This window comes from Bos mutus, chromosome 26 (assembly GCF_027580195.1).
Source record: "Bos mutus isolate GX-2022 chromosome 26, NWIPB_WYAK_1.1, whole genome shotgun sequence".
Lineage (NCBI taxonomy): Eukaryota > Metazoa > Chordata > Mammalia > Artiodactyla > Bovidae > Bos > Bos mutus.
The window spans coordinates 2,631,432-2,650,298 of NC_091642.1; the positions used below are offsets into that span (position 1 = coordinate 2,631,432).

The 18,867-nt window shown below is 46.9% G+C and overlaps 1 protein-coding gene across 1 annotated transcript in view; it reads right to left on the minus strand.

Moving 5' to 3' along the window:
• Window positions 1-6,910: 6,910 nt before the first annotated feature.
• The window catches only part of GLRX3 (glutaredoxin 3), a 31,239-nt gene continuing 19,282 nt past the window's right edge, over window positions 6,911-18,867 (minus strand). Inside the window, exons 5-11 of the mRNA XM_070364006.1 lie at window positions 18,187-18,359; window positions 17,657-17,718; window positions 15,502-15,559; window positions 14,173-14,225; window positions 11,924-11,963; window positions 11,724-11,816; window positions 6,911-7,171 (exon numbers count right to left, since the gene is read on the minus strand). Coding sequence (XP_070220107.1) covers window positions 7,121-7,171; window positions 11,724-11,816; window positions 11,924-11,963; window positions 14,173-14,225; window positions 15,502-15,559; window positions 17,657-17,718; window positions 18,187-18,359 — 530 coding nt within the window. The 3' untranslated portion in view covers window positions 6,911-7,120. The remainder of the gene's footprint in view (window positions 7,172-11,723; window positions 11,817-11,923; window positions 11,964-14,172; window positions 14,226-15,501; window positions 15,560-17,656; window positions 17,719-18,186; window positions 18,360-18,867) is intronic.

Here is an 18,867-nt window from a genome sequence, read left to right on the forward strand (position 1 = left end):
GTTCAAAGTTCAAAGAGAAGACTCGAGGCTGGTGGTTACCCTGTGGTTCTTTAACAGGATCCCTAGGGAAGAACACTGATCCCCCACAGACCACACGCCCAAGGCTTCTTCGGCCTGTGCAGGGACCCCTGGCAGGCCCGCCCTCAGGGAACCCAGACTGTTCAACACTCCCGTCACCTTGAAATTTTTCATCACTGTACCTTTGGACTTGGGTTTGCTAAGTGAAGTCCTGTGTGGATCTGAGAGTTGGACTATAGTCCTGTATGTATAGTCAGTAGCCAGGTGTGGATTTGAGAGTTGGACTATCAAGAGCTGAGCGCCGGAAGAATTGATGCTTTTGAACTGCGGTGTTGGAGAAGATTCTTGAGAGTCCCTTGGATTGCAAGGAGATCCAACCACTCCATCCTGAAGGAGATCAGTCCTGGGTGTTCACTGGAAGGACTGATGCTGAAGCTGAAACTCCAATACTTTGGTCACCTGATGTGAAGAACTGATTCATTGGAAAAGACCCTGATGCTGGGAAAGATTGAAGGCGGGAGGAGAAGGGGACGACAGAGGATGAGATGGTTGGATAGTATCACCGACTCGATGGACATGGGTTTGAGTAAACTCCAGGAGTTGGTGATGGACAGGGAGGCCTGGCGTGCTGCAGTCCATGGGGTCGCAAAGAGTTGAACACGACTGAGCGACTGAAGTCCTACAGGACAAGCGTATGTGTATGGACAGGAGGTGCCCACGACATGCATTCATACATGTCCCCTGCCCCCCGTTCATACACAGCACAGAATCCCAGTGCCCCATGCACGGGACGCCCTCAAGACTCAGAGCAAGCGCAGGGGTGCGTGTTACACCTGTGACCCCACAGCCCCGAGGCCATGCTTTCCACTCGGACCACAACTTACTTCATACACAGAAAGAAGGTAATGGCGTTCTAAGAGCCACACGTGACCAGGAACCCTGTCTGCCCTTCTGACCTCCAGGGATTCATACGAGAAACTTGTAATTTACTCACACAAAATGTGTTGTCCTAGGAGATAATTAAAAACTATCTACAAATGGTAGTCATTCAGATGAAGGTGGGGGAGCACAGGAGAGGCCCTTTTGGTCCTAAGTGCTGAGTCCTGGCCCCTAATTTTAAAAACCCACAGTATTCTTGATGGATGTAAAAGTCCTGTCATTTTGGAAGCCCAAGACCTCCGGCTGAAGCTGTCATATCAAGATGCCCAAAGCACAGTTCCCAGGGCTGGAGTCAGCATCTTCCTGGTTCAGACCCCACTGCCAGCCCCCGACCCCTGCAGAGTGACTTAGACACCCTGTAGTCAACCTCAGAGGATGCTGAGTTCTCAGCTGAGCTGGTGCGTGGCGAGCCCGGCAATGCCCCACACACACCCTCCCTGTTGTGGCCAGCTGAACTCACATCTTCCGGATCTGAACATCGATAGATAACGGACAGACCTCTATGCAAAAGCCCCTGGAATTCTGAAACCAGTGTGGGGCTACGAACTATAAAACCCTGTCTTTGAAATTACCCATTTTGGTGCATGAGGCAACAACTTATATATCCATTACAACTCACCATCTGACATGTGGTATAAAAAATGAATTTATCTGCAAGGTGGCTCAGATGGTAAAGAATGTGCCTGCAATGCAGAAGACCCAGGTTCAGTCTCTGGGTAGGGAAGATCCCTTGGGGAAGGGAATGGCAACCCACTCCAGTATTCTTGTCTGGAGAATTCCATGGAGAGAGGAGCCTTGGTGGGCTGCATGGGGTCTCAAAGAGTCAACACTTTCACCTTCAGGGGAAAAAAATGTTTGAATTTTGGTAACATGTATCTTTTGTCAAGTTTAAGAAAACTGACTTTCATTAAAAATTAAGCCAGAAATCATGTTTCATATTTTGGTCTTAAGCTATGAACTTCTGATTTGGCCATGCAAGCATACATGCTAAGTTGCTTCAGTCGTGTCCGACTCTGTGTGACCCCATGGACAGCAGCTCACCAGGCTCCTGTGTCCAGGGGATTCTCTAGGCAAGAATAGTGGAGTGGGTTGTCATTTCCTTCTCCAGATTTGGCCACAGGATTGGTCTTATTTCTGTAATTCCTTCCAATGAGGCAGGTAATGATCACCTGTGTCAAGTGCTTTAAACACATTACAGGTATTTCTGAGGTCAACTAAACTTCTCTGCAGAAGTTTAACCTAACAGAAGCAGAAGATATTAAGAAGAGGTGGCAAGAATACACAGAACTGTACAAAAAAGATCTTAGTGATCCAGATAACCATGATGGTGTGATCACTCACCTAGAGCCAGACATCCTGGAGTGTGAAGTCAAGTGAGCCTTAGGAAGCATCACTACAAACAAAGCTAGTGGAGGTGATAGAATTCCAGCTAAGCTATTTCAAGTCCTAAAAGGTGATGCTGTGAAAGTGCTGCACTCAATATGCCAGCAAATTTGGAAAACTCTGCAGTGGCCATAGGACTGGAAAAGATCAGTTTTCCTTCCAATCCCAGAGAAGGGCAATGCCAAAGAACATTCAAACTACTGCACAATTGCACTCATCTCACACAGTAGCAAAATAATGCTCAAAATTCTCCAAGCTAGGCTTCAACAGTACATGAACCAAGAACTTCCAGATATTCAAGCTGGATTTAGAAAAGGCAGAGGAAACAGAAATCAAATTGCCAACATCCATTGGATCATCGAAAAAGCAAGAGAATTCCAGAAAAACATCTGCTTCACTGACTACGCCAAAGCCTTTGACTGTGTAGATCACAACAAACTGTGGAAAAGTCTTCAAGAGATGGGGATACCAGACCACCTGACCTGCCTCTTGAGAAATCTCCATGCAGGTCAAGAAGCAACAGTTAGAACTGGACATGGAACAACAGACTGGTTCCAAATTGGGCAAAAAGTATATCAAGGCTGTATATTGTCACCCTGTTTATTTAACTTCTATGCAGAGTACATCATAAGACATGCTGGGCTGGATGAAGCACAAGCTGGAATCAAAATTGCCAGAAGAAATACCAATAACCTCAGATATGCAGATGACACCACCCTTATGGCAGAAAGTGAAGAAGAATTAAAGAGCCTCTTGATGAAAGTGAAAGAGGAGAGTGAAATAGTTGGCTTAAAACTCAGCATTCAAAAAACTAAGATCATGGCATCCAGTCCCATCACTTCATGGCAAATAGATGGGGAAACAATGGAAGCAGTGACAGACTTTCCTTTGGGTACAAAGTCACTGCAGATGGTGACTGCAGCCAGGACATTAAAAGACACTTGCTCCTTGGAAGGAAAACTACGACCAACCTAGGCAGCATATTAAAAAGCAGACATTCACTTTGCCGACAAAGGTCCGTCTAGTCAAAGCTATGATTTTTCCAGTTGTGTATGGATGCGGGAGTTGGCCCATAAATAAAACTGAGTACTGAAGAATTGATGCTTTTGAACCGTGGTGCTGGAGAAGATTCTTGAGAGTCCTTTGGACTGCAGAGAGATCAAACCAGTCAATCCTAAAGGAAATCAGTCCTGAATATTCATTGGAAAGACTGATGCTGAAGCTGAAGCTCAATACTTTGGCCACCTGATGTCAAGAACTGACTCATTTGAAAAAACCCTGATGCTGAGAAAGACTGAAGGCAGAAGGGGACGACAGAGGATGAGATGGTTGGATGGCATCACTGACTCGATGGACGTGAGTTTGAGCAAACTCCAGGAGTTGGTGATGGTCAGGGAGGCCTGGCGTGCTGCAGTCCACAGGGTGACAAAGTGTTGGACACGACGGAGCGACTCAACTGACTGACTGTAACTGCTCTGCATGACTGGAAAGTTGTTTTCTTAAAAAACAAAAATTGAGATTTTCTAATTATAAAAATATGCTTTTTAAAAATTTAGTCTCTATTTCAAACTCATCAGTAGGTGTCTGAAAATGGAGAATAATTCTTCCTTCTTGAGCAAGTTTTCCATCAGTCAAGATGGGCGGGACCTGAAGCTCCTGATAGAGGTCAAGAGCCCCGCTGACCCAGAATGACAGGAGGTCTCCGTCACCACAGGGCAAGGTCACCCCGTCCTTTAACCTGCCAAGGACCACTGACATTATTAGAGCAAGTCTCAACGCATTTGCCTACAGCCTTCTTCAGGTCAGTCCTTGGACTACAGGAGTGACAGCGATGAAGGAGGAGGTGGGATGAACTGCCTCCCTGAGGACGCACTGCCTCAGGAGAGGGACAGCCAGAGCGGAGCGTGCTGGCCAGTCACCCCGGACTTCTCATCACAGGCAGAAAGGCAGTCTGATTCCATCCACCTTGGTGGGGCGGCCTCATGGAAGGGGCGAGCCTCAGGTCTCAGGGGTCGTACAATACTGGAGTCATATGTAAAAGCCCAACCCTGCACCGGGTCCTGACGCTAATAAGTCTCGTATTTCCCTGAGTTCCTCACCTGAATTCCTAACTCCTTTCAAAAATCAAGCAATCCTATTGGGATTTTTTAAGTCCATTCCTGCAAGCTGTTCCCCTAAGTGGATACCAATCCCCCAGGAACCCTCACCAGGAGGCTACCTCAGGGCGGGACACACGGTAGAGCGGAGCTGCCTGCCCTTCCCTAGTGAGCCCTCCTGGTTCCCGGAAGAGCAACCCGGACGACGGGAGGTTTGGCTCCCCAGGGTCCAGAGATGAAGTCCTAGCAGCAGTCACTGCCAGCGGCCTCAGCACCTGTGCAGTGACCTGCCACTCCCAGCCCCTGGCCCGGCACGAGCCCTCAGCCCAGCATGCCTCCCCGAATTCCCAAGTGAATTCAAGCACAGGGAACTGTGCAGGCGAGGAGCTGGCGGAGCCGGCCTGTGGGGAGGCTCCTGCTCCCTGGCAGACAGCAATGGATAGACTTGCTCCATTCTATCCACATGCACACCAGCTCCCCAAGTATGTGAGCTCACTAGAGCCCTCACACAGCACCAGCCCGTGGTCTGCTCCCAACAGAGCTCGGCCTCAGGTAGCATCTGGATGACACCCTGTCGCCTTCTGACATCTCTCGGATGCTGGGAACTACTTTGTCTCCAGAGAGAAGACAACAACTCTGACAAAAGGTGATGACTAGGGCAGGCGCGACTGTTAGGCAGTCTGATCGGGGTCGACCTGTGAAAGGTGAAGTTCCACTGGGCACAGGAATCACCTGCCTTACTCCCAAAATACATGCAGGAAGTCAGCGAGGAATGGCTCAGTTTGCACAAAGGTCTCTTGGCCTTCCCGACGTCTAGCCAGAAACACCTGCAAGGTAGAAATCTGCCCCAGTGTCACTCCAACATACCTGGAGCCCACGGAGCCAACAGCTAACAGGGCTCAAGAGGTCAACCTCATGTTCAGCACGGGGACAACTCCCCAAAAACTCTCCCAACTCAAACCGGATGCTCAACCGAGGACGATGCCAGAGCTCTTCATCAGGCAAGAGTCCCCTGAAGGGAGTCTGTCCTAAAACGCATGCGGCATCTTACACTATCAGAGTAACACCTCTGAGCAGAAGGGTGGCTCCCTAATTGGAGGTCAGAGTTTTTGCCAAAAGTTACGCATTTTATTTGAATATACAAGAGGAGGAGGAAAAAAAATTCTTTTCACGTTGTTGTGACAGCAGATACTTTTGCTTGGGATAAGGTGAGGTTAAAATCTGACTTAGTAGAAAATACAACAGGGCAGGCAGCGCCCATGGAAAGCGCAGAAGTCACGAAAGCGGCATGGGGCTTAGACGGTTTGGGTTTGGGATAAAGGAAATCAGGGCCCCTCCATGAGTCACGCACATCCATGGAGCCAATGGCTTAATAAAATTTCAGTCAAAATGCATTTCCATCTGCATTTTAGAGGTTTTGCTTATACAGTTATTTTCAAAGTGGAAAAACATAGTTCATAGACTAAAAAAGAGCCCAAAAGAGCCCCATCTAATTATACACAGTGGCAATAAGACACTAAGCCATGAGGGGCGTTGGCAGGAAGCAAGGCCACGTGTGACACACGGGAGCACGTCTCTCCTCTCTGCACGATGCAACAGCAGGGAGACGGCCTGCCGCGTGAGAGACAGGAAATGCCAGCGCCCTGGTGAGCGAAGCCTTACCTGCGCCGGAACTACCTGCGCTTCCTCCCGTCTCTCCTACCCCAACTGCTGGCTGCTGCGCCCCTTTCCTTACAAACACCAATTTTCTGGAGCCTTAGCCACCCAGCTCAACAGGCAGGGAAAACTCCATGAGGATAACACGTGCCTCAGGTACCGGCAGAGTCTAAGAACATGGCAACGGACTCAGCCATCTGTTTAAGGCATGCACAGCAGAGACCTAAAGGAACAACTGTTTTTTCAGCATGTTAGATTCAGAATCAAAAATACTACTGAAATGTTCATGGACTTCTGGATGTTCTCAACTTATTTAAGGACTAAACTAGTATTTTTAGTGCAAATATTAGAGTATGTTGTGATGCGTAACACAACCCAACACCACCATCCTGCTCTCTGCCAGGCTACCTTATCCTTGGACAAGTTATGAAAGAAACCTGCTGACACCCCACTGAGAAGCCCCCTCTTCCGGGAGGCTCCCAGGTACTACGCTGCTGGAGCTGACACAGGTCCTGAGGCTACAGACGCCGACGTGGACCCAGCCGTTTCACCAGGGCCCAGCTCAGTGATGCTCAGAAAAAGGCCTGCAGCAGGATTTTCTGAGCTGTAAAAAGATCTTTGGCCAGTGAGGGGAGCCATTGGTTTGCTCTATGAGTGGCTCTAAATGCTGATGTGGTTCAGATTCTCAAGTTCCCCACTCTCTGAAGACTATGTCTTAACTGCAAGATGCCCACAGATGATGAAAAAGAGATGAAAAGTGGGTGAGTTACAGTAACTACAAACCTAACATCACTATAAAGACACACTTTTTTACACAATTATTTTTAATTGAACTTGAAGATGTTTATTGCGTTCTATTTTTGGTGGAAAAAAGGTCACATACGTTATTTAGCACAGCCTTGTGAAACACACAAAGCGTAACCGGGGATGAGCATTTTCTCCTCCTAGTCCATTCCTGAGGACTAAATCATGAACTGCTCCGCTGGAGGAAGCCTTCCTGCGGTGGTGGGCACCAAGTCTACTGTTCATTAATTTTCTCCTTTCAGTATAGGCAGCAACTCCCCGTTTTCTTTCAGTTCCTAAAAATAAAGAATGAAACCATATCATGCATATGTATAGATAGAAAATGAAAACATCTAAACAATGGCAGACTGCATCTGTATCAGAGAACCTGAAGAAGCACCTTACTGGATGCAAACTCCAGTCCACCAGCGCATTCAGACTAAGGGCACCACCATAAAAACCGCAGGTACACTATCACCTTACAAAATTAGAGTTAAAAGATGTTCGAAAACCCACAGATTTTTCAGCATTAGCAAACACAGCAATTGGAGCAAAACAGTGAAGCTTCCTATGTAAACAATAGCAATTAACAGGGAAAATGAACTTTTAAGTGATTGAAGGAACATCAGGTCCACTCAGATACAATGCACAGGACGCCTGCTGCCCAACAGGCAGTAACGAGGCTTCTTGGTTTCAACCCAACCTGGAAAAGCCAGGCACTGGTATGTACATGTAAAGGCTAGAAACCATTAAAAAGCTAAGTATTCAGAAAGGGTTTGTGCCTATCTTTCAGATCTAAAATTGGAACACAGCCATCAAGTTTAAAATGTGATGGTGGAGGATAAATAAGATTTTCTAGTTTAATATAAACAATTTGACAGGACATTTCAGGTTATTCTTAAGCTTCATGAACATCAATCAATCAAACCACTAAAACCCACTGGCACTCTCTCTGGATTAAACCCAGACAGGCAGGTCTTGGGATCCTGTACCCATTTAACAAGCACACATCCGGTGACATCAAGAAGCCATGCACGACTCCTCGGAGCACACGACTCGGAGGCAGCAGGCCGTGCAGCTCGATGGCTGGGTGGGTGGTGGTCCTGACATGAGACTGGGACTCAACGGCTCCCTGGCCAGGAGGGGGCACACCACTCCCCTAACTTCCGTCTGTTTCCTCACCTGCTGGGAGGGTGTCAGGCAGTGACCTATGGGAAGCACCTGACTCTCAACTGATTCTGTGTCCCAAACTCTGCAGTGGTGCACTGTCCACTCTTCAGAGCTAATGTTAGCTCTCTGCATCTATACTAACCAGTCGACGTTTTTCTCCAGACATCAGCATGGCAGTCACTCAGTCACCAGATAATCCATTCACTTATCACTCATTCAACCAAACCAGCACTCACGGCTCCTGCTGAGGAAGCCAGGGGTGAGCCGTCAGCAGCACAGCTAAGGCTTTAAGTGACATAAAGATGAAGAGCTGCCCTCTGCCAGAACAAACCAACATGGCAACATAACATCAAACCCGTTACCTTCTCACAGAAAACTGTTACCAATATCACAAATTTCCAGACGTGTAAGTTCTTAGCAGGTGAACACAAGAAGTCATGTAACACACACTGTTACACACCTGAAAAGAAGCTGCCCACGCAGCTCAGCTTCAGGGTGAAATGAGACATCTTGACTGCATCTCCCCCAGAGCTGCAGTGGCTGAGGGACAGGCTACAGACCTTCAGACAAGAACAGGCTCTGGAGCGTCTGGGCTCCGCACACTGCCTGTGTCTCACACAAACACAAATAGATATAGAACAACAAACGCAGACCGAGTTTTGCTGCCTCGGGGCTGTTCACAGCTACTATGTTGTATGTTTTCTTCCCTCCAGGAATGAGAGTTTACTGGGGACATGATTCACTGGCTTCCTCAAGAAGCGTGACATCAAACCTGGAACTCAGCAGGAGATAAAACCTGGGCAGTGAAACCGCAGGACCGCAGCTCTGTGACTCAGAAAAGCTGCCAGCACTCAGCGCTGAAGGCCCCCAGGGCTGGGCCAGAGCTCCTTCATGGGACGACAGCGTTAAGTCAAAACGTAGAGAGGCGACAGCAGGTCATAAGACAACCAGAGGCAGCAGCACTTACTCCATGCTTTCCACTTACAACATCAAGAACCTGGCCTCAGATACGATCCTCCCCCCTCCATGAGGCCGCCCCGCAGCCTCGCCGCTGCCACCGCGCTCCCGCACTGCGGCTCCAGAGGGGGCTCCAGGGAGGCGTCCATGGTGCTGAAGCCGCAGCTGCCCTGCTGTCCTGGGCCGCCCTGGAGAGCTCCAGGACACATGCATGCTACCAGGTGGGGCGCCTACATTCTGGACTGGAAATCCTATAAGCAAAGTCATGTCTGTTTAAAATTCACTTAGAATTTACTTAAAGCCAGTATCTAACAGAAGCAGAAGATATTAAGAAGAGGTGGCAAGAATACACAGAAGAACAGTACAAAAAAGATCTTAATGACCCAGATAACCACGATGGTATCATCAGTCACCTTGAGCCAGACATCCTGGAATGTGAAGTCAAATGGGCCTTAGGAAGCATCACTACAAACAAAGTTAATGGAGGTGATGGAATTCCAGTTAAGCTATTTCAAATCCTAAAGATGATGCTGTGAAAGTTCTGCCTCAGTATGCCAATAATTTTGGAAAACTCAGCAGTGGCCACAGGTCTGGAAACGGTCAGTTTTCATTCCAATCTCAAAGAAAGGCAATGCCAAAGAATGCTCAAACTACCGCACAATTGCACTCATCTCACACGCTAGCAGAGTAATGCTCAATATGCTCCAAGCCAGGCTTCAGCAATACATGAACCATGAACTTCCAGATGTTCAAGCTGGATGTAGAAAAGGCAGAGGAACCAGAGATCAAATTGCCAATATCCGTTGGGTCATAGAAAAAGCAATAGCGTTCCAAAAAAACATCTACTTCTGCTTTATTGATTACGCCAAAGTCTTTGACTATGTAGATCACAACAAACTGTGGAAAATTCATCAAGAGATGGGAATACCAGACCACCTGACCTGACTCCTGAGAAATCTGTATTCAGGTCAAGAAGCAACAGTTAGAACCAGACATGGAACAACAGAGTGGTTCCAAATTGAGAGAGGAACACATCAAGGCTGTATGCTGTCATCCTGCTTATTTAACTTCTATGCAGAGCACATCATGAGAAATGCTGGGCTGGAGGAAGCACAAGCTGGAATCAAGATTGCAGGGAGAAATATCAATAATCTCAGATACGCAGATGACACCACCCTTATGGCAGACAGTGAAGAGGAACTAAAGAGCCTCTTGATGAAAGTGAAAGAGCTGGCTTAAGACTCAACATTCAGAAAACTAAGATGATGGCATCTGGTCCCATTGCTTCATGGCAAATAGATGGGGAAACAATGGAAACAGTGACAGATTTTCTTTTCTTGGGCTCCAAAATCACTGCAGATGGTGACTGCAGTCATGAAATTAAAAGATGCTTGCTCCTTGGAAGAAAAGCTATGACCAACACAGACAGCATACTAAAAAGCAGAGACATTACTTTGCCGACTAAGATCCATCTACTCAAAGCTATCGTTTTTCCAGTTTTCATGTATGGATATGAGAGTTGGACCACAAAGAAAGCTGAGTGCCAAAGTATTGATGCTTTTGAACTGTGTTGTTACAGAAGATCCTTTAGAGTCCCTTGGACTGCAAGGAGATCAAACCAGTCAATCTTATAGGAAATCAGCCCTGAATATTCATTGGAAAGACTGATGCTGAAGCTGAAACTCCAATACTTTGGCCACCTAATGCAAAGAACTAACTCCTTGGAAAAAAACCCTGATGCTGGGAAAAACTGAAGGCGGGAGGAGAAGGGGACGACAGAGGATGAGATGGTTGGATGGCATCACTGACTCAATGGACATGAGTTTGAGCAAGCTCTGGGAGTTGGTGATGGACAGGAAGCCTGCTGTGCTGCAGTCCATGGGGTCCCAAAGAGTCGGACACAACTGAGTGACTGAACTGAAAGCCAACCAAACAAGGAAATTCATCATCAAGCACATAGAAGAAACAGAGTCCTTGAAATACACTGACAACCTGACACAGGTCTCGTTTCCCAGCATTTGAGAACCAGTGGGGGACCTGGAAATGGCCTCATGCAGTCCTGAGGTCAGTGACCTCAGGCCTCAGTGGCACAGCTGGCAGGGCCAGGCCAGCACTGTGTCCCAGGCCCCGGCCCTTGGCCTGGCACTCTCTACTCCGTCACCAAGTACATGTGAGTAAGGCGACTGAAATGACACCAGAAAGTAATAAAATTATAGTAACAGAAATGTAACGGGGCAGGAGAACTTCAGAAGCAGATGCAAAACAAACATTTCTGGCTGAAAAAATCTAAGATTCACAGACAAGACGAGCCTGAAGGATACAGAAAGCATACTTAAATATGGACTATGCAAGGAAATTCAAAGTAGAGACAGGGTGGAAAGAAGCTAAAACGTGGGAGAACGTAGTACAGTGTGAGTGAATCAGGGCTGGAGACTGGGCACACCCAGAGCTGCTCTGAGTGCTGAGTCTCTCTGGGGACCCTGGCTGGCAGCTGCTCAGAGCCAGAGCAAAGGGCCTAGTGGGTAGGAGAGGCCACACAGTGAGGGGCGGATTGTGACTGGCTCAGGTGAGAGGTAAGAGACAAGATATTCTTGTCGGAGAGATGGTAGTTCTGGGCTGGAGTGATCAGACACGAGGCCCAGGACAAGTCCAGTGAAACGACAGTTTTCATACACGCTCAGGCTTTCATTCCTTCAGGCTCCCAGTGATTCCTGACCTCACCTTAACGATGTCCAGTCCTCCGACAAGCTCGCCCTTCACATACAGCTGAGGGTACGTTGGCCAATTGGAGTAAGCTTTTAATCCTTGCCGAACCTATGGAAACAACAGGAACTCTGAAATGGCCCTATCAGATTAGAATAAATGACAATCCTAATGGTTAAAACTAAGACAAAAGACAAAACCTAAAACACAGAACTTACTTCTTCATCCTCCAATATATCAAATGTCTCATATTCAATCCTACAAAAAGGAGAAAACATTTTAACAAGAAATACAGTTTTAGACAAAAATTATAAACTCTATTTGGTGTTTCAAAAACAGTCAAGAAAAGTAAAACTATTTTGTTGCTAACAAAATTTGGGGGAAAACAAATTATTTTACTTCTTTATCTGTCTTGTACTTGACAGAATAAGTCATCCCAAGATACAAATTTTTCTGGATTTTCTCTGCTTTGGGAGCAGGAGGGAGCAGCCCTGCGGCGCCCAGGGATGGAGGCTGGGAGTTCACCAGCTGGGGGACACACCCCCAGCCAGCTCCCCTCTGGAAATGAGCCTTCCACAGAGCATGACCTACTTCAGAACACACGTGCTATTTCCACGACGCACACAACCAGTGCAAGTGCTGTGGCTTTATGCTGTGTGATGAACGCTACTTGTATAAATGAGTGAAAATTCAACCACATCTACTCAGGAGAATTTCATTACAAGGTGGTCAAGGAATTAGTAAGCATATATGACTGGATCCCTGCAGGAAGACTGAGTGTACGTGCAATTTCAAAACCTGGCCAAAGAAAATGCCACATATGAAAAAATGAATTTCATTGTCCATAAAACCAAAGCCATTTTCATAGGGAAATCCTGTTTACTTAATACACAAGTTCCAAAGAAAATGGTCCATAATGCAAGAAAGAGTCAAAAAAAGAACTTGACAGGATAAATCAGCAACAAGTATCAAGAATGTAATGTTTGAAAGAAGAGCAAAAGAGATTAAAAAAAGAAAAACAGAACCACAGTTTAAGTCTCCCTTCAAGTTGAACTAAAGAGGCAGATCTCCTAATTGACACAGTATCATAAAAATACTGAGTTCTGGAACTGCCCACTGATATAAGGGATCTAAGAAGCGCTGAGCCTACATGTACACAGGTATACCGAGTCACAGCTGCCAGTACGCCTCCTGAAGTTCCCTGTAAAGGGCGCCTCCCACACCCCAATGCACACTGGGTGCTCAGCCCCTCGGGGCACATGTCTTTTCTATGGAAGGAACAGACAAGAGCAAGGATGGAGGAAAGGAATAGAGCGCTAGAAGCGCCCCCTACATTCCAACAGCTCCAGCAGGATCACAGTCCTCCACGTTAGCAGACCCTAGGAGGTGTGCAGCCAGCCTGGAGTCGGGAGGGTACTCTGTCCCAAGAAGCTCCCTGCTCTGGGGGAACTGGCGCTTCCAACCCAATCCGCCTTACACAGACATGGGACAGAAAGTAAGTGATGGAGACTTTCCACCAAATACTTAGGCTGTAATGGGCCCAGAACTGTCCCATCCTGGTCTCAGAACCCCAGGGGACTAGCTGGCGCTAAGGACAGGTGGCCTGAGGGTGACTCACAGGACATGTGGCAAAGGGAAGAAAGTGACCAGAGCGGAGCCAGCCTCTCCTGCAGCCCAGGGCAGGGTGAGGACAGGGCAGCTGGAGGCTGGAGCACAACAGCGACCTGTCTCTCCTCTGTGAAGCATCAAAGTCACTTGAATAGAATGACTGTTCTTTTATCCCCAAAGTTGCATCTGGGGCTGTGTTACTCAGTCCAGCCCAAGAATGCCCACACACTTCAAAGGTGACTCTCCCTGTCATGTCATAGGGTTGGCGAGTCTATCTAAAGCTACAGTTAGAATCCTTACAATACTGAAAAGAGGCAGTTGAGAATAAGGAAGAAAAATAAGCAAAAACAGTGCGCAACACAGAACATGTGCGAAGTATCTCTAAAGTGGTCTGACCACAATTCCAGTTTTCCTACCTGGCAGATCACTGAGATCAAAAGCACGAGCACCACAGTCTAACCCACCACCTCTCAGATCCAGATAACAGACCTTCATGTGCTTCCTGTTTCACGAACTATTCGGAAACTAGAATATTTTTTTTTAAAGAAAATTAAAAACCTATAATACACTTTCGCTAAAATATCTTTATGCATGCTAAGAACTCAGTTATTAATTTTCCTCTGGGAAAGTAGACAAATAGCTATCTCAATGTCTGCCAAAATACCTCCTTTATGTTACCAATACGTTGACATTGGTCAAAAAATTCTACTGTGGTCTACGTTAAAGCATTCACAAAATGCTACAGCAAAAATAAATAGATAAAAATACATGAAAAGATATAGCAACTAAGAAGAATCAGTGTCAGAACTGAAAAGTTAGAATTTCTTAAATATACCCTCTGAAAATGAGATTTACTTACCCAGTACTATTTAGTATTTCCAAAATCTGTCTGCTGAAGCCACACTTAGCTTCCTAAATTTAGGAAAAAACACAAACTTTAGGATGCACTGCATGCCAACACAGCCCATGAGCACGGCCCTGTCTGAGGCTCTATCCGGGGGACGGCACTGCAGAAGACGGCCGGCTCCCAGGGCCTCCTCGTACCAGAGCCGGTAGGTTGATGAGACCCGCCCCTTCAAGAAGGACCCATCCAGACGTCACCCCAGGCGCACGGCCCCCAGCCTGACTTGGGCTTGTCACGACTGGAGATGTGTTCTGACACTGTCACCTCGTGATCAAAAACCTCCAGAGTCAAACCCTGCTGCTGCTGCTGCCGCTGCTCCACTTCACACAGACCACAGCCACAACGCCTCCTTTCTTAAGTGGTTGGAATCATCCCTTTCCTAGTTTCACTTTTTAAACGTATGTTTACATTATGGAGTACCAAACTTTTCTGAGGTTATAGAAAAGTCTAACAGGTTTTTTCATGCCAGAGGATCCCAAATCCCAGTCCTATAGAAAAGACTGGGGACACTGTCTTTTCTATAGGAGACACTGCAGCTCTGGGGCGAGTGGCTTGCCCAACACACCCCACTCGACAGGTGAGGCAGATCGATCGGCAGTGTCCTGACCGCCTCCGCCCAGCCTTCCAGATCCACCTGTCCTCTGCCAACCCTGCCCGCCTCAGCGCCTGGTTAGAACAAAGGATGGTAACAGGGGCTGGCTTCTAGAGATCACCCATCTGATTCAGATACTCAGGATAGATGGTTCTGATCACCCTATCAGTAGGGGTGAGCTATCAAACTTGATATTCAGAATGATGCACAATCAACATAACTCTCATCCATCAGAGCAACAAGAACCACCCAATCACAAATCACACCTGTCAAACCGCCCCACACATCCACCAAGCAAGTTCTGAGCCCTGCTCCCTTCTGCATTGCCAGCACTTTAGACCACGGTCCAGGGCTGCAAACCAAGAAACCGTGAGGTTCCCAGCCCCGAAGTGCACGCTCTGGGAGTAGACAGCAGCTAACGGAACCGCCCAGTGCTAGCAGTGCTGACCACGTCCGCTGACAAAGTTTGGCAGCAGAAAGAAATGCACCCCGCTGAGATGTTGATGATAAAGTCAAGGAAAATGTAGATTACTTTGTTTGATCTCCATAAGCACCAATTAAGGCCTGGATAACTTCCTGCTACCACTACAGCTTCATTAGCTACAGCTAGGAAAAAAAGATTTAAGTGTCCCCTTGTTGCAGATGTTAACATCAAAAGAAATTACAAATAAAACCATTTTTGAGTTCTTTACCTGTTTGTTTCCTTTCATAAAGAGCATCACAGAAGCTTTATTTGTCAGTACTTTGAGCCTGAAGAGAGAAAATTGATATGAAAGGGCTCAGCTCAATTATTAAACACCACTTTCGCTCCGCTTCGCAGATAGCGTGCACATTTGAGGGACGGCAGGATGAGAGTTCACAGCACTGAGTGTATTAAACAAGCAAACGCACTGACATTCCCCTTATTTCACCGTCTCCCTAAGCCACTGTAAAGCACGATATGGCTTTTTAAGGCAACGAATGTGCCTTCAAATTGCAAATTTAAGCCCATCAACTCACAGAACTAAAAAAATAATAATAACCAACTCAGTAAGGAATTGCTCAATAAGGGACGTACAGGCTGAGCCTGCCCGGAATTCCCAGAGCTAGACTCGTGTGTCCTTTCCCATCACGAGGCCAGCACAGCCCCACACTCTTCACACCCACAAGGTCCCACCCGCAGGGAGACACGCTCAGCATCAGTTGCTGAAGTCTAATGCTCTCCTCTCAACTTTATACCATCTTTCAAACCTCCTGATCCAGCTTGCTGTCCGGAACGCTGACCATCTGCACACACCCTGGAGTCCACAGTGGCTCTCAGGGCCCACCTCCATCAGGACCAGGGGCCCCACGGGAGTCACAGCACTGCGCTCTCCTCCTTCCACACACTCTGGAACACTCGCGGCTCCGAATCTCCTCAGAGGAAAATGGTCTCACAAATGAAGCACGCAAATCATGCACAAAGCTGCGTGACACACGCTCTCACATGGTGCAAGCAGCCACTTTTCAGGAAGCGCCCACTCCCTCACCTGGAGATCCAACTACTGGGATCCAGGGAACCGAAACAGGCCCCTCTGTGCCACAGAGACGTGGCCGAGGCCAGGGACTCGGGCCCGACACCGCGCTTTCCAGGAGCCCTTTAAATTATGACTCAAAATGTACTGCCTGCTACCTTCTATATAATTCCAGCCAGCCATCTTCCAGTGCCTGAACACAGCAAATTAGGAAAGAGCAGCCTAATGAAAGCAGGGACCCAAACAACAGCAAAGGTGCGCTCAACACACGGGAAGTAAACTAAGAAAACACAAGTACATCTGGAGACGGATTTCTGAGGCCACGGCCCTCGTCGAGCCACCCAGGCTTTTGAGCAAACCCTAGCCCAGGACACGAGAGTGCCACAGGGGCCTGGAGCCGCACCTGCCTGCCACGAAGGCACAAAGGGTGCACGCTGAGTGTGCACGCCACCTGAGGGTGCACGCCATCTGAGAGCACGTGGCACTTCCAGGTCAGCTCGACATACACGCCAACTATGAGGAGCACTGTACTACCCAAAACAGGTAAGTGAACATGTGCAGAAAATCCCAAAATGTTAAATGAGAAGAAAATTAATTACGAGAGAAAGTTTTACCTTATAAACTCAAGCCCCAACTATGAATGGTTGATACGCTGCTGTATTTGAAAATAAACTGCTTTTTAATCCTCTACATTAATATTTATTATAACTACTTACTACAATTAATATTTATTAAAATTAAAATCCTACAGACCCAAGTCCAAACTTTCTATAAGACAGAATCTCTAAAAGCAGCTTGAGACCCTTCATAAGACAAAGCAATTTCACAGCTCCAAACAAAACCTCCTTCAATTTTAAGTTACTACGGTCCTAAGAACGGCAATGAGAAATCCCAGAGTCTCCACATGACCTCCACGCACAGCCTCTGCCTTCCACATTCAACACGTCTCACAGAGCTCTACCAAGATGGAGACAGCAGCCAGCCCGAGGCCGTGAGCTTCAAGCCATGAGCAGCTTCAAGCCGTGAGCAGAACTGTCGCTAAAACCTACCACCAAGACTGGAGCCCAGCTCCAAAATGCAGAGGAGAACTGCAATTTGGTCACTGCATGGTGACAGTGACGTTTCTACAAAACCAAGAATATCCTCCACATAATCATCAAACTGGTGCAACATTTTCTCTAGTCCAAATGAGACCTTTCCAAGTTTGCACGGTTAACTTTGTAACAATGTAACAATTATGACCTGGGCATACAATAGCAAACCTCTGATTTCCATATGGAAAGAGTAATACAAAAACTGAAAACTCAAAAATATTTTTAAAATAATAGCAAACTGAAACTTTAAACACACTTACCTTTCCTCTAACTTGGGGGCTTTGGGGCAAATTGTATCTAGTTCTTTAGATGCTTCTAGCTCCTAAAATAAACACATATGTTTATTTATACATTTATTGTAACAAATCTCCTCAGTCATACCATAATATCAGTGTATCACCTATTAGTAAATTCATTAGTGAATTTACAGGAGTGAATCAGAAATATTGTATTTATTCCAGATTCATAAATGTAGATTCTACAAAAATGTATACTTTTGATTTAATACAGCACTTATAAAAGTACGCTTAAATATGAAAATACCAAACTGGTGGCTCAGTGGTAAAGAACCTGCCTGACATTGCAAGAGACACAAGTTCGATCCCTGAGTTGGTAAGATCCCCTGAAGGAAGAATCGGCAGCCCACTCCAGTATTCTTATCTAGGAAATCCCACAGGCAGAGGAGCCTGGTGAGCTGCAGTCCATGGGGCCCCAAAAGAGTCAGAGACAACTTAGCGACTAAACAACAATAAACATGAAAATTCTTTACAATGGTCTTCTCACTTCTAACCTTAATGATATCAAGTCCTCCTATGAGCTCTCCAGAAACATAGAGCTGGGGGTAGGTGGGCCAGCTGGAGTAGGTTTTGAGGCCCTGACGAACTTCTTCATCTGAGAAGATGTCGAAACTGCTAAACTGAATGTTATGTTTGTTAAGAATTTCCACCATCTGCTTGCTGAAACCTGCACACAGAAAAAGAAAATAAAGAACTTTATTTCTCTCTCTCACATACATACAATTTTATGTTAATTCAGAGTGTACACTACCTACTGAACACAGACAATCTACCTCTGTTTTACCGATGATTAGCATGGCTGACTAGTGTGTAAGGAGGAAACCAATTCTAAGAACCCCTTCTCTGGCCTTGAACCAGAGTTTTTTTAGGTGTGTTTATTTATCCGAGTTCCTCTTCAATGTTAGGTATGTTTTCATAGCAGAGGAAACGGTGCCGGCCCAACAACACAGACCTCAAGCCCAGGCGCCCAGCTGCGCTCACCGAGCGGAGGCCCCGTGCAGGCCTGGAGGCCACCTCGCCCTCCTGCACTCTGCTATCAATCGGGAGACTGGCCCGGGCACCCATCCAGTGCCCCCGCCCCCAAGCTCTGCTGTTCTGTCAATCTGTGAGAAGCAGCAGTAGGTGGAAGAGAAAACTCTACAACTGCTATTCTCCACTACAACTGGACCACACTG